Consider the following 12,848-nt stretch of genomic DNA (forward strand, 5'->3'; position numbering starts at 1 on the left):
TCAGGCAGGCAGGCAGAGGCAGTTAGGGGCGATCAGGCAGGCAGGTGAGCAGTTAGAAGCCAGCAGTCCCAGATTTCGAGAGGGATGTCCAATCCCTGTGGGATCGGGCCTAAACTAGGCAGTCGGACATCCCCCAAGGGGTCCCGGATTGGAGAAGGTGCAGGCTGGGCTGAGGGAACCCCTACCCAACCCCCCCCCCCCCCCCCCCCCGCACGAATTTAGTGCACTGGGCCCCTAGTGTCAAAATATTTTCAATTAAAGGATCGTTTGTTCCTATAAAATCCCAGTTGCAAGTTAAGGTGGCTAACTTTAAGCACTGAGACTACTAATGTTTTTCTGACCACCTGCTGGGTTGATTCTGGGGACTGCAATCCCCTCACAGATTATGCCTCCTGGAAATCTCTGCACATCAGACAGCTGGGAAACCAGGATGCAGGCATTCTTCTTTGGAGGAACAATACCTGTGAGTTCACCTCCTCTCCCAACCTACATTAACACCTTTACTTCGTCAGCATCCAGGGTCCGAGGCTTATCAGAGCCCACAAGAGGGTGGGTGCGCTGGGCAGCGGGGCGTCTCCCGCACACATCTGGCCTCAGGACACAGTACGTCCAATGGTCGTTGCACCACGCTGGGCCCGTGCCGGGTAACGGAGCAGACGCCTCCGCGTCCAGGGCGCCGCTCAGCCCGCCGCCTGCACAGACCGCCCGGGGCGCTGATATTCCGCAAACACCGGGGCGGAGAGCAGTGTCCTCAGCTACCGCAGGCACCACACGCTTCCCAACAGGCTGTGCGCGCCTACAACTCCCATTACGCCCCACGGGACGGCGCGACTCCTAGCGAGGAGGGAGGTGGCAGTTCGCCACGCCAGCGCGCTCCCGCCTTCGTAACACTCCGCGGGTGGCGTTTTCGCGAGCTCTTCAAGACGCTAAGCGGAAGGACGGCGCAGACTCGCTGTGACTTCGGAGGAAGCGTGGCTTCGGAGCCGGAAGAGCCTCCGGTTGCCAGGGGAACGCCACGCGCCCGAGCTTCTGCCTACTGACTGACGCTCGGCTGAGTGGGCGGCTACTGTTCTCCCAACCTGTGGAGGCGGCTTTGCCCAGGACCAGAGATCCCTCCGTGGAGGCAGAGAGGGAGAGGCTGAGAGTCGCCCGCGGCTGACTCCCGTCCCAGAGACGGACGAGCGCGGTCGCCCATTCCCGTCCCTCACCAACTCCTGGGCCGCAGGACTGACCTCAAAGACCAGGTATTGCCCCACCTGCAGTTTCTGTAGCCAGGGCGCCCCCCCACCTTCCCCACGGCCCGCCCCGTCTGTGTTAGGGCTGCTCTTTCCCACGTTTTTCACTCCGTGGTTTTTGTAATGTGTGAGAGGTTGGAAGGGACAAGTGTACTTATGCGGTGAGTACTTAGGGACCCCAGAAAACTCATTGAACTAGTTTGGGCAAATTTTTGTGTTGTTTTGTGGCATGTTTTTTTTTTGTTTGTTTTAGTACTGTCCAATTTGGGTGTTTTTATTTGGTGTGTGGGAAGTATAATTGAATTTTCATAATCAAAAACTGAAAGGCGAATAAAAATGTCAATTTGAGATAGAGTGTGCTATAATTCACGCTAGAAACATTTTTTAAAGTTTACAAAGTAACAATTCATAGTGTTTTCTTTGCCTGACCGCTGTCTCTGCAGCTTATCTCCTAAATTCTTAGTTGTGAATAAAATCCTAATTCTTTAGGACTTTCTGGCAACAAGTTATCCTTTAGAAAGCAGTTTCTCCGGTAACAGCCAAAAGATTTTGATTAGGTGATGTGCAGAGGGAGGAAAACAGTAAGATACAAAACTGGAAAGGTAGATTGGAGCCAAATTGTGAACAACCTTAAAAGCTGTGCGTGATGGTTTGTAATTTATTCTGAAAGCCAGTAGTTCTCAATAGTGACATACATCAGAAACACTGGGTAGCTTTTTAACATTCAGATGTCTGATCCCATCTTCAGAAACACTAATCCAATAGTGTGCAGAAACTTTAATTGTATTTCTCACAGTACACTTAGGACATGATAAATAAATGTTGAGTAGTTTGAATTATCTTTTTTCCCCTCCTTTCAAGAGTAACCTTACAGAAATATATAATTACTAAGAAATAGAAGCATATGGTAATAGTTTATAAAGCAACTTCAATAAATGTAATTACACCTTTTAGAACAACTGACTGCTCTTTTAAATTGTATGTCACAGGCATTGGGCATTTGATAATCCATGAAAAGGGGATGGAAAATCACAATCCAAGTTTCTATGAAAAATGAATATTCAGTATCAGGCTTTTGACTATTGATGCTTTATAGTAGATGCCCAGAGGAGGATCATGTGAGAAGTCATCATGTTTTTTAAAATCGGTTCAAAATTGTATGGAAAACTATATATGTATGTCTTTATATCCATATTTTACTACAATAAACAACAAAGTGAATTATAGCAAATTTACTTTGAATTAAAATTGTGTGAATTGTTTTATGATATCAAAAGGCTAGCTTAAAGTAGATTCTACAAATGCTTATCCTTAAGCTGAGATAAAAAGGAATAGATTGAAAGAAATGTAAACCTCCAACAGCAGGAGAAAAATTGATTGAAGTGGGACAAAGGGAGTACCTGACATCAACCCCATTCCTTGGGTAAGGCAACTGGGGCTCTTTTATACGGCCCCATGGGTCACTGCACCTTTTTTTCCTACACGTTATTAGAATTCCATTTTGAAACTTCTATCCATAATGATTTCCCAAGGATCCTAAGCAAAATTGATGATGCAGCCTCCTTTCAAATGCAGTTGTCTTGGAAGCCTTTTATGATTTAAGTTGCTGGAGCCTCACATCCTTCAAGGTCTGACCTGATCTGGGATGGTGTGGGATAAAAAACACTGAAGAAGCTGTAAGATGACAGGCTTCTGGAACCTTGGATGGAAGTGAGAATAAATCAAATAAATGAGGTTAATATTTAGAGAACTTTAAAAATCATGGTCCAGAGAGTAATAGGAAATAGTTGAAACACCGGTGTATTATAGTTACTGCTATAGCAGTCCCTATAGCAGTTAAGGGCTGACAAAGGAATATATTTCTTCTCCCACCCACATAAAAATGTTTGGGTAGGTGACGGACCTAAAGGGAACACCTTTGGGAAGTTTCATTTGGAAACATAACATCTAAATTGGACAGTACATTAGAAGGATATGAACAAGGGACCGGGTAGTAAGCAATATGTTATCAGCCGTTTTATTTGGCTTCAAAATACTTCTGTTTGGAATTCTAATGGAGATTTTTTTTTAAGGTTTGCATTGGAAGGATTTTTTTCCCCCAAAGAATGAATTAATAAACAAATGAACACGTTAGGGATGAGTTAAAGAAACTTTTACAATATTTAAGAAAACTAGATTAAAGTCTAAGATCGGTATTTACTTTCTTAAAATACTACTTAACAGGCTACTTCAGATACATTACAGTTTAAGAAAACAGATATTAAGGTTTGATAAAATTGTGTGAGTGTTCCGCGCATGTGTATATATTATACATAAACTTCTTCCTAAATGAATTTGTAGTGTCTTACCAGAGATACATGTAAGGACTATGGAAAAATTAAGATAAATACAAAATGTCCAAAAAAATTTATATACACTTAAACAGCTGATAGCTCAGTTTTGAAAATGAAATGTATTTTTTAATATGTTTTTATTGAGAGGAAGGGAGAGGAATAGAGAGATAGAAACATCATTGATTGGCTGCCTCCTGCATTCCCCCTACTGGGGATCAAGCCCACAACCTGGGCATGTGCCCTGACCGGGAATCGAACCAGTGATCTAGTGGTTCATGGGTCAGCACTCAACCACTGAGCCACACCAGCTGAGCGAAAATGAAATGTAATTTTAATAAACACTGCCTTTATAATTTTTTTAAAATATATTTTATTGATTTTTTACAGAGAGGAAGGGAGAGGGATAGAGAGTTAGAAACATCGATGAGAGAGAAACATCGATCAGCTGCCTCTTGCACACCCCCTACTGGGGATGTGCCCGCAACCAGGGTACATTCCCTTGACCGGAATCGAACCTGGGACCCTTGAGTCCGCAGGCCGATGCTCTATCCACTGAGCCAAACCGGTTTTGGCTGCCTTTATAATTATTCAAGGTTTGTGTAGACATTTTGGGAGGACATCCTATATATCAGAATTCTTTGTTTCTAATGATAGAAAATGTAACCTAGACTGAATATAATCAAGCAAACAAACAAAAACATGAATTTAACATTTATTATTTCATATTCTTGCAAAATAAAACATTGGAGCTGACTTCAGAAAAAGATTTAACCAGTGGGTTCAAATGATGTAGCCAGAGTCTCAATTTTTCTTTCTTTTTTTCCTTTTCTTTTTTATGGGGGGTGGAGAGGGGGGTTTGTTATTGTTGTTGTTAATCCTCACCCCAGGATATTTTTCCATTGGTTTTTAGACAGTGGAAGGGAGGGGTGAGACAGAGAGAGAGAGAAATATCGAACATCGATTGGTTGCCTCATCAAGCCTGCAACTGAGGTAAGTAACCGGACTCAAACCCAAATTCCTTCAGTCCTCCGGCTGATGCTCTAAACCAAACAGGCTAGGGCAAAAAAAAAATTTTTAATCCTCACTCGAGGATATGTTTTCTATTGATTTTAGAAAGGAGAGGGAGAGAAAAAAACATCTATGTGAGAGAGAAACATCAATCAGTTGCCTCCCGCAAGTGCCCTGACCCGGAATTTAACACACCACCTTTCGGTGTACGACACTCCAGCCAACTGATGCACGCTGACGGAGTTCTCTTTTTTTTTTTGTCTGCCTCCTACTTCTAAGCTTCAGCCTTAGGCTCCACATTAGGGGTGGGGAACGTCAGCCTGCAGGTTGTATAAGGTCCAAGAAATCACTTGGTCTGGGGTGAGTTAGTTAAATGTTTAACCAAATATAGCAGGCTAATTTTTATTTTTTTAAATTTTTTTATTTTTTATTTTTTCCCCATTGACCTCCCTGCGGCCTCCCCTTCCCCCCAGTACATGCCTTTACATGCCCGCCCCCCCCCCCCCAGTGTCTTTTATCCATTGGTTATGCTTATATGCATGCGTACAAGTCCTTTGGTTGATCTCTTACAACCCCCCCCCCCCCCCCCCGCCACAACCTCCTTTGCCTTCCCGCTGTAGTTTGACAGTCTGTTCAATGCTTCTTTGCCTCTGTATCTATTTTTTCCCCATTTCTTTCCTTTAAAAAATCTTGCCTCTGCAGACTAGAAATAAACATATAATAACAAAAAATGTTTGAGTCCCAATTTCAATGTCCAACAGTTCTGAGTCCCCGTTTCAATGTCAAACAGTTCCTTATGTGTACATGTCAGCAATGATATCTGGATGGTGGGCACATGGTGGCAATGCAGGTCCGACCCTCTCTGGTTTGGTCCTAGGCAACCTGCTGTGTCGCACAGCTGCTGACTGCTAGTGTGGCAAGGCGTCGTCAGCGTCTCCCATCTCTGGACTGTTTCTCCTCTTGTCTTCGTGGTTGGAGCAGACCTGTCAATTCCTCTCTGTTGCAGGAATCCACATGGTCTTGGAATTGTTTTCTGAAAATATACAAACATATTCTCGACCAAAAGTTAATAAAGGAATCTTTTCTATATAATTGATTTGGGATCCTTTTTATTGTTGCCCAAATGATTTTCCTTTGTCTTATTTAGACACCATGTGTGTTTTTCATGGGTGTCTTGCTGTTAGCATTACAAATGAAAACTAATTTTGTAAAGTAAAAGTTTTCTAGATGTAATTTACTTATAGGATATTTTTCCTTACATGATATTACCATACTATCCCCCCTTTTTTGATTAATGGAGGCTTTTGTAAATTTTATAATGCAGTCTTGATAACTTTAAATTTTAATTTTTTGCACAAAAATATGACTGCTTTAGTTTCATTGCATGTTCAGGAATTTTACCATGAGATGAAATACCAATAGAAATTTTAGTTACCACATTAGGAACAGCTTTTTGTCCAGTACAATTAAATTTTCTTGAATATTCACTTATTTCAATTAGCCTATTTAAATTAATCTGAAAACTTGATTATTATTTTACTGTCAAATTTAATACTCTACCAACAATCTTAATTTACCCTGTAAATATTAGTGGAAAGGATTATTTGCCTTCTTGAGTAGGCCCTGAGCATTCCTGGTGCTAGGCTGGATTTAGATATAGGGCAGCTGCTGTCAGCCAAGTCTCTGTCTGTTACCTGGGTCCCAATCTGAGCTGGGCCAAGTCACTGTCTTGTCACCTGTGTCCCGATCTGAGCTGGGTGTGGGAAGCAAAGCAGCCATGGGGGCAGGAGACCTCCCTCAGATGGGGTGAGGGTTCAGGCCCAGCAGGCTAATTTTTAAATTGATAATTTTGTATGGTCCTTGAATGATGTTATAAATATCGAAATGGTCCTTGGCAGAGAAAGGTTCCCCACCCCTGCCATGAACCCCATTGCCCATACATTGTTCCAAATTTCCAAAAAAGGCTGCAGATATTTTCATGTATCACAAATGGTGGACTCCACAGATACTGAGTTTAACCACGATTACTTCTTAAATATTACAAAATTACAATTATAAATGTACAGCTATTTCAAGGGCAGTATTCTATGTTGCCAGGGGTTATAAGCTGCCAATCTGCATTTCAGTTAAGGCTCCTTTCTGGTAATCAGCTTATACTCTGTGTACTAAATGCAAAGCTACATTGACATGGTTTTCACATCATTGTGTCTTTATATTATTAAATTTTTATATACATGCTCTTTTTTCCATACTTAACGTGCCTGTGGGTAATGTATCTTTTTTTTTCTGACTTGCAGCTGGTTTGTAAATATCTGAATCGCATTATGGGATTGCTAGACAGACTTTCAGGGTTGCTGGGCCTGAAGAAGAAGGAAGTCCATGTTCTGTGCCTTGGGCTGGATAATAGTGGCAAAACAACCATCATTAACAAACTCAAACCTTCAAATGTAAGTGTCTTTGTTAAATGTTTTATGTATTTTCTTCTAGAGAAAGTTAAAATGTAAAATTATTTTGCCGTTATAACTTCATGTAGTCATGTTATGAAATCCTCTTAACAGTAGGGGAGAGGAACTTATTACGTAAAGTAATAAGTATAAGTAAGCCATCGTTTGCAGTATATTTTTCCCAGATATATAGGTAAATCTTGATTATTTAAACTGGTATATTTTCCAAATGTCTTTTTGCCCAGTTTACTTTCAGCTAGTCTTGCTGTCTTTTTGGCTCTCTCTTTATAAGAAGAGCAAAACGAAAGGAAAGGTGAATCATTTTTACAGGTTCTGTGGATAATTAGGCAGTTTCCCATGAGTATGGTATGCATATCAGTAGTAATAAGCAAGATGACTTTTAAGTCATTTAAGTAATAAGTGTGTAAGTTTATTGTTTTAATAATTGAAAACTATATAAAGCTAGCACATTTACCACATGACGTGTAAGTTAAAGCTAGTTTCTGCTACATATAAAGAAAACCCACATAATAGTGGACTAAATAAAATAGAGCCTTCTTTTTCTATCATCTAAATAAGTCCAGACGAGGTATTCCAGGGCAGGTATGGCAGATACATGGTACCTTTCATTTTTCTGCTCTGCTGTTTTTAGTGCCTCGTTTTCATCCTCTAGATCTCCACATGGTCACTTTGGTTAACTATCATATCTATATTCTAAGTCACAAGGAGGAGAAAAGACAGGACAAAAGAATAGACCTTCTTCCTGAATAAGCCTTCTTGGAAGAACTTACCCAGACGCTCCAACTAATGACTCAGGCCTCACTGGTTACTCCTATCTGTAAATAAGGCTGGATCTTTTAAGTAGAACATATATTACTGCTTTTAAAAATAATAAGCGTCCTGTAAGTATAGAAGAAGGGGAAAATGGATATTGGGAAGACAGCCAACATTTACAGTTATAAATACTTTTACTTAGGTAAAAACTATTAGTCAATTAATTTCACTTAAACCATTAGTTGAATGAAAAGATAACATGGACTGTCCAGATAGCGCAAACATTAGGAAGCTGGTACTCTTAATGACTGAATGACTAGGGAGTGAGGATATTGCCCCTAAATATGGTGCTTAAAGGTAGACTTCATTGCCTCCAAATAGTGCTTCAGGTTGGGTAGAAAGACTTCTTGCTCCATTTTCTTTTGCAACAACTTCAGTTTTACTTCTATTTAGTTGGAGATTGCTTTGGAATTAAGAAAATGCCATTATTTCTTTTCTTCTGGTCATTATTCCCTACTTCTACATAGATGAGTTTGCCATTTAAAAACAACTAACAACTGGTGTATTTTCAGGTAGGAATTAGTTTGAAGTAGCTGGAATAAGAAGCTGAAAATGGATTTGGAAGCTAATATAGATGTTTTAAGGGGAATTCCCAGCTGAGTTGGGAATCATTGAGATACACATGCTGAAATTAGGCAGAGGTAAAAAAAAAAAATACCAGCTTTATTGAAAAGGTTGATTTTGGAGGGCAAAGTTTAAGTCTGGCCAGAGGACTTGCTAACACTCTCTTGAATTGAAATTTAGCCTTCTAAACGTTCAATGTTTCCTCCTCAAGGAAGGATCTAGCTCTTCTAGGTCTACCGCATAGCTAAGAACAGGTGAGAATGCATGCTTGGCAAAAGCATGTGGCTCTCAAATGAGATAGATAGACAGACAGATAGACAGGCAGAACCAAGGATATTCAGTTCCATTTTACAAACTGAGCAAAGAAGTCATGGAGAGGAATAAATTGGGATAGGGGAGATAGAGAAACTAGGAATCTCATTGTCATGGAGTTTTCTCTATATGGAAACAGGAAAAGGAGATTCTTCCCCAGGAAGGAAAAGAACGGGTTAAAAAGCCAATATACATGGGAGTCTGTCTTCTGACCTAGGTGATTATAAGAAATTTCTTATCAGTCCTTAAGAGGAAGATATAACATTCTTTCTAATTGGATGGGGTCCAGAATTGAATTGAGAGAACAATGGATGTATGGTTAAAAAAAAAAAGTAGAACCATACTCAACTGGCCTCAAAAGGAAAATTTTTTTTTAAATTATCTCAGATAAGTACAAAATGATGAAAACCAGAGCCACAGTTAATAGCCCCCCAATGGACCAACCCCCAAGTGTCTACTATACTCAAATTGAGAGAAATAATATTCAAAGAACAAAATAGAAATTACAGTCTGTTCCTCTGTCATCCCCAAAGTATAGTGATTTCTATCCCAAGACATGGTTATTACCATAGGAATAATCTTTGATATTGGTGGGAATGGCTTTCTCCCTAAACATTATTGGTCCTTTGAAGACACTTGCTCTTATTTTTTAACTTGAGAATTTATATTCATAATTTATTCTGTCATTTCTAGAGATTTGGGGTAAAACAGGAAGGAAGCAGCATGTGCCCAATATGTCATCTTGAAATGTTCTGATACTCCCATTTTATACACATTAGTGAGAGCCTGCAGGAAAATCTGGGTACCCAGCCAGTGTTATCTCTGGTAAATTATGGGACTAGCAACTATCCTTTTTCTTAAGAAAAATTGATCTCTAGTCTGAGAGCAGAGTAAGTTGCTTGCAATGGGATTTCTTAAAGACCCCCAAACCTCGGTCACACAGGTATAGATATAACACTCGTTTCCTCCCTACCTTTGAACCAAAGAAGAGCCTCTTGTGAGTTTAGTCTTAGAAACATTATTTGTAATAAATTAAGTGAATTATAGAAATCTACAATACTGTATCAGAAATGTGCTACAAAGAAAAATTACAAATCTCATTTTATTGTAAATTAGTCCCATAATTTTTTTGTGGATAAAGTCAGTTTCTAGATAAGTAAATACTTCTAGACCCAAACTGATTTTTAATATTAGGCCATCCTAATGCTGATGTATTGTTTATATATTGAGGTTGCTGGTGTTTTCTAAACTGATGAATAGGGAGAGAGGGGGTACATTTTAACCTGATTATTCTTCTCAAGTATATGGTCTTAGCTACATTTCTTAGAGATAGATGCACTCTATAAACACATTTCTTTTAAAATTCCTGTTTTTTCTCCCATTCTCAACATAACATGCTTTCATTCTACCAGATCATCCAGTTTTATATTCTTAGCATTTAAAATAATCTAAAATTACCTTGCATTTTCAGTTGATAACTTGTTTACTAAATTTCCTCCATAAATTTAAATTTAAATTCCAGAAGAACATGGATCTTATATTGTGTAACACTGAATCCTTAGAATATTGCTTGGTACTTAAATATAGTTTTGGACAAACAGATTGATGGCTGATTTTTTTTTTAAATATATTTTTTATTGATTTCAGAGAGGAAGGGAGAGGGAGAGAGAGATAGAAACATCAATGATGAGAGAGAATCATTGATTGGCTGCCTCCCACACGCCCCACACTGGGGATCAGCCCACAACCCAGGTATGTGCCCTTGACCGGGAATCAAACCTGTGACCTCTTGGTTTTTGGGTGGACACTCAACCGCTGAGCCACACCCGGCTGGGCAATACTAATCTTTTTTTATTTTTAATTTTAACTTTTTACATATTTTTATTGATTTCAGAGAGGAAAGGAGAGAGAAATATCCATGATGAGAGAGAATCATGGATCAGCTGTCTTCTGCACGCCCCACACTGGGAATCAAGCCTGCAACCCGGGCATGTGCCCTTGACTGGGAATTGAACCCAGGGCCCTTCAGTCCACAGGTCGATGCTCTATCCACTGAGCCAAACTGGTTAGGGCTGATTTTTTTTTTTTTTTTCATTTTCATTTTTAGGCAGGCAATGATGATGGATGGCACCAAGGATATAATTTTTACTAGACTTACTGAAACTAACCAAATAGAGTCTCTCTCAGAAATCTCATTCTCTCCTTGATGTTGATCTATCCCTGGGCTGTCTCAGCCCTAAGTGGTCTGTCCCTCTTAGGGAATAATGCCTATGCTCTTTGTTGACTTTGTATCATTCCCTGTCCAATTTTGAGAATGACTAAAATTCATTTGTTCCTGGATAGAGCAGAGGAAGAGTAATGTTGGAGACTATTTTTTGAAATTCTTTAGAGAAAAATAAATCCCACTTGAGTAAGAAGCATCGGCTTACATATCTCGTTCCATCCTGCTTAATTTTTGGAGTTTCTTCTTTCTAATTATCTTCCATTAGAACTTTAGAAGTGAGAGGAGGAAAACAAAGTTGATTAATTTTATCCCTATTAAGTAAAACAGCAAGTTAAAAGGAGCTTCTCTGGGAACAAAAGAGTTTGTGAAGAAGCTGGGCAAGCCTTCAATTTTCAGAGATATCTTAAATCTTTTAACTTCCTCACTTTTTTTGTTATTGGTATGTTTTTCCTAATAATAATAGCTGATGATTTTATCACAAGATTGGCACATGAAACCTTTAAGATCAAAACAGTGGAGTATTTGGAGGCAATAAAAATTAGGAGACTATTCCAAATCTGTTGTGCAATGAAAGTATGAGGCATGAATCTGAGTAGCAGGGAATGAATTCTGTACAACATCGTCAACAAAAAGAAAGATATTTTTGGAAGAATACGAAGCACTTCATAAGAAGGAAGGACAGGCTGAATAAACAAACTCAGAAAGGCAAAACCAAGGTAGCTCTGAGAATGCCTTTTCACTAGCACATTGGTCCCATGAAAGGGACCAAGCTCCAGTGACTTTGCAGTTTCTGTCTTTCCATTTTAATTTTAAATTTCCAGTAGACTAGCAAAGTGAACTAATGATGTGAGGCAACAATTTCTCCTCTATTCTTCCTGTTTTCACATAAAAGCAATCAGATGAACCGAAGGGGGATTTTTTAAAAAGTTATACTTATGGGAGTATGGAGAAAATTGGGACAAGAATAAAATCAGTGAGAGTAATTATAATAATAGCAAATGTTCATTGAGTATTTGCTATGGACCAGACACTGTTGAGTATCTTGCATCCATTAACTCATTTAATTTTCATGATAACTTTATTAGTTAAGGATAATATATTTTAAATTTGAGAAAACTAAGGCTTAGAGAAATTAAGTAAGGTAGTTTATTAGCAATTAGTAATTAGGAGGCTGTTATAATAATTCAAAGCAAGAAATTATAAGAGTCTGACCTAAGTTAGTAAGATGGAACTAATGAAGCTTATTGAATGGCTATATAGAGAATATAAAAAAGAAGAGAGTCAAGAATAACTTATAGACATCTGGATCAGAAGGTGGGTGATTTTTAATGAAAGTAAGGAACAGTTTTGATGGTGGAAATGTTAGGAGACAACTGTGTTAAGTTGCCAGTATACTTTAAGGCATGTTACTTGCCTGTGGGACTTGTCAGTGGGTCTCCTGCTGTACTTTTGCCCACCTGCAGTCTCTCCTCCACAAAGAATTCCTCATCATGGCCTTCAAGGCCGTACCTTCCTTACTTTGTTGCATACAACTCTTTCTCTAACTTTATATGCCTGCGACATAAAGGCTTTCTACTTTTCCCAAGTGGTAAGTTTCTTCCTGTCTTGGGATCATTTCACTGTAATGCTCTTTGCCAAGATCTTGTCATAACTTTTCCTCTTCTTGATATTCACTCCTTGGTCAGATGTCACCTCAGAGAAGCTTTTCCTGAGCACCCCTTTTCCATGCCTCGTAAAAACCCTCTGCCCATTGCCTCCCACCCCAAACACCTTATTGCATTTAATTGCTGCCCGAAATTGTGTTTGTCTATAACTTAATTGTTTATTTAGCAGGAAATGAATTCTGTCCAACATTATCAACAAAAAGAATGATATTTTTGGACGGATACTAGGC

The 12,848-nt window shown here is 39.3% G+C and overlaps 1 protein-coding gene across 1 annotated transcript in view; it reads left to right on the top strand.

Annotated features, from left to right (window-relative positions):
• The first annotated feature begins 827 nt into the window (after nucleotides 1-827).
• The window catches only part of ARL6 (ARF like GTPase 6), a 43,541-nt gene continuing 31,520 nt past the window's right edge, over nucleotides 828-12,848 (top strand). The window contains exons 1-2 of the mRNA XM_080655128.1: nucleotides 828-1,244; nucleotides 6,874-7,023. Of these exons, the coding sequence (XP_080511254.1) occupies nucleotides 6,901-7,023 (123 nt within the window). The 5' untranslated portion in view covers nucleotides 828-1,244; nucleotides 6,874-6,900. The remainder of the gene's footprint in view (nucleotides 1,245-6,873; nucleotides 7,024-12,848) is intronic.

This window comes from Plecotus auritus (assembly GCF_963455305.1).
Source record: "Plecotus auritus genome assembly, chromosome: 2".
Classification (NCBI taxonomy): domain Eukaryota; kingdom Metazoa; phylum Chordata; class Mammalia; order Chiroptera; family Vespertilionidae; genus Plecotus; species Plecotus auritus.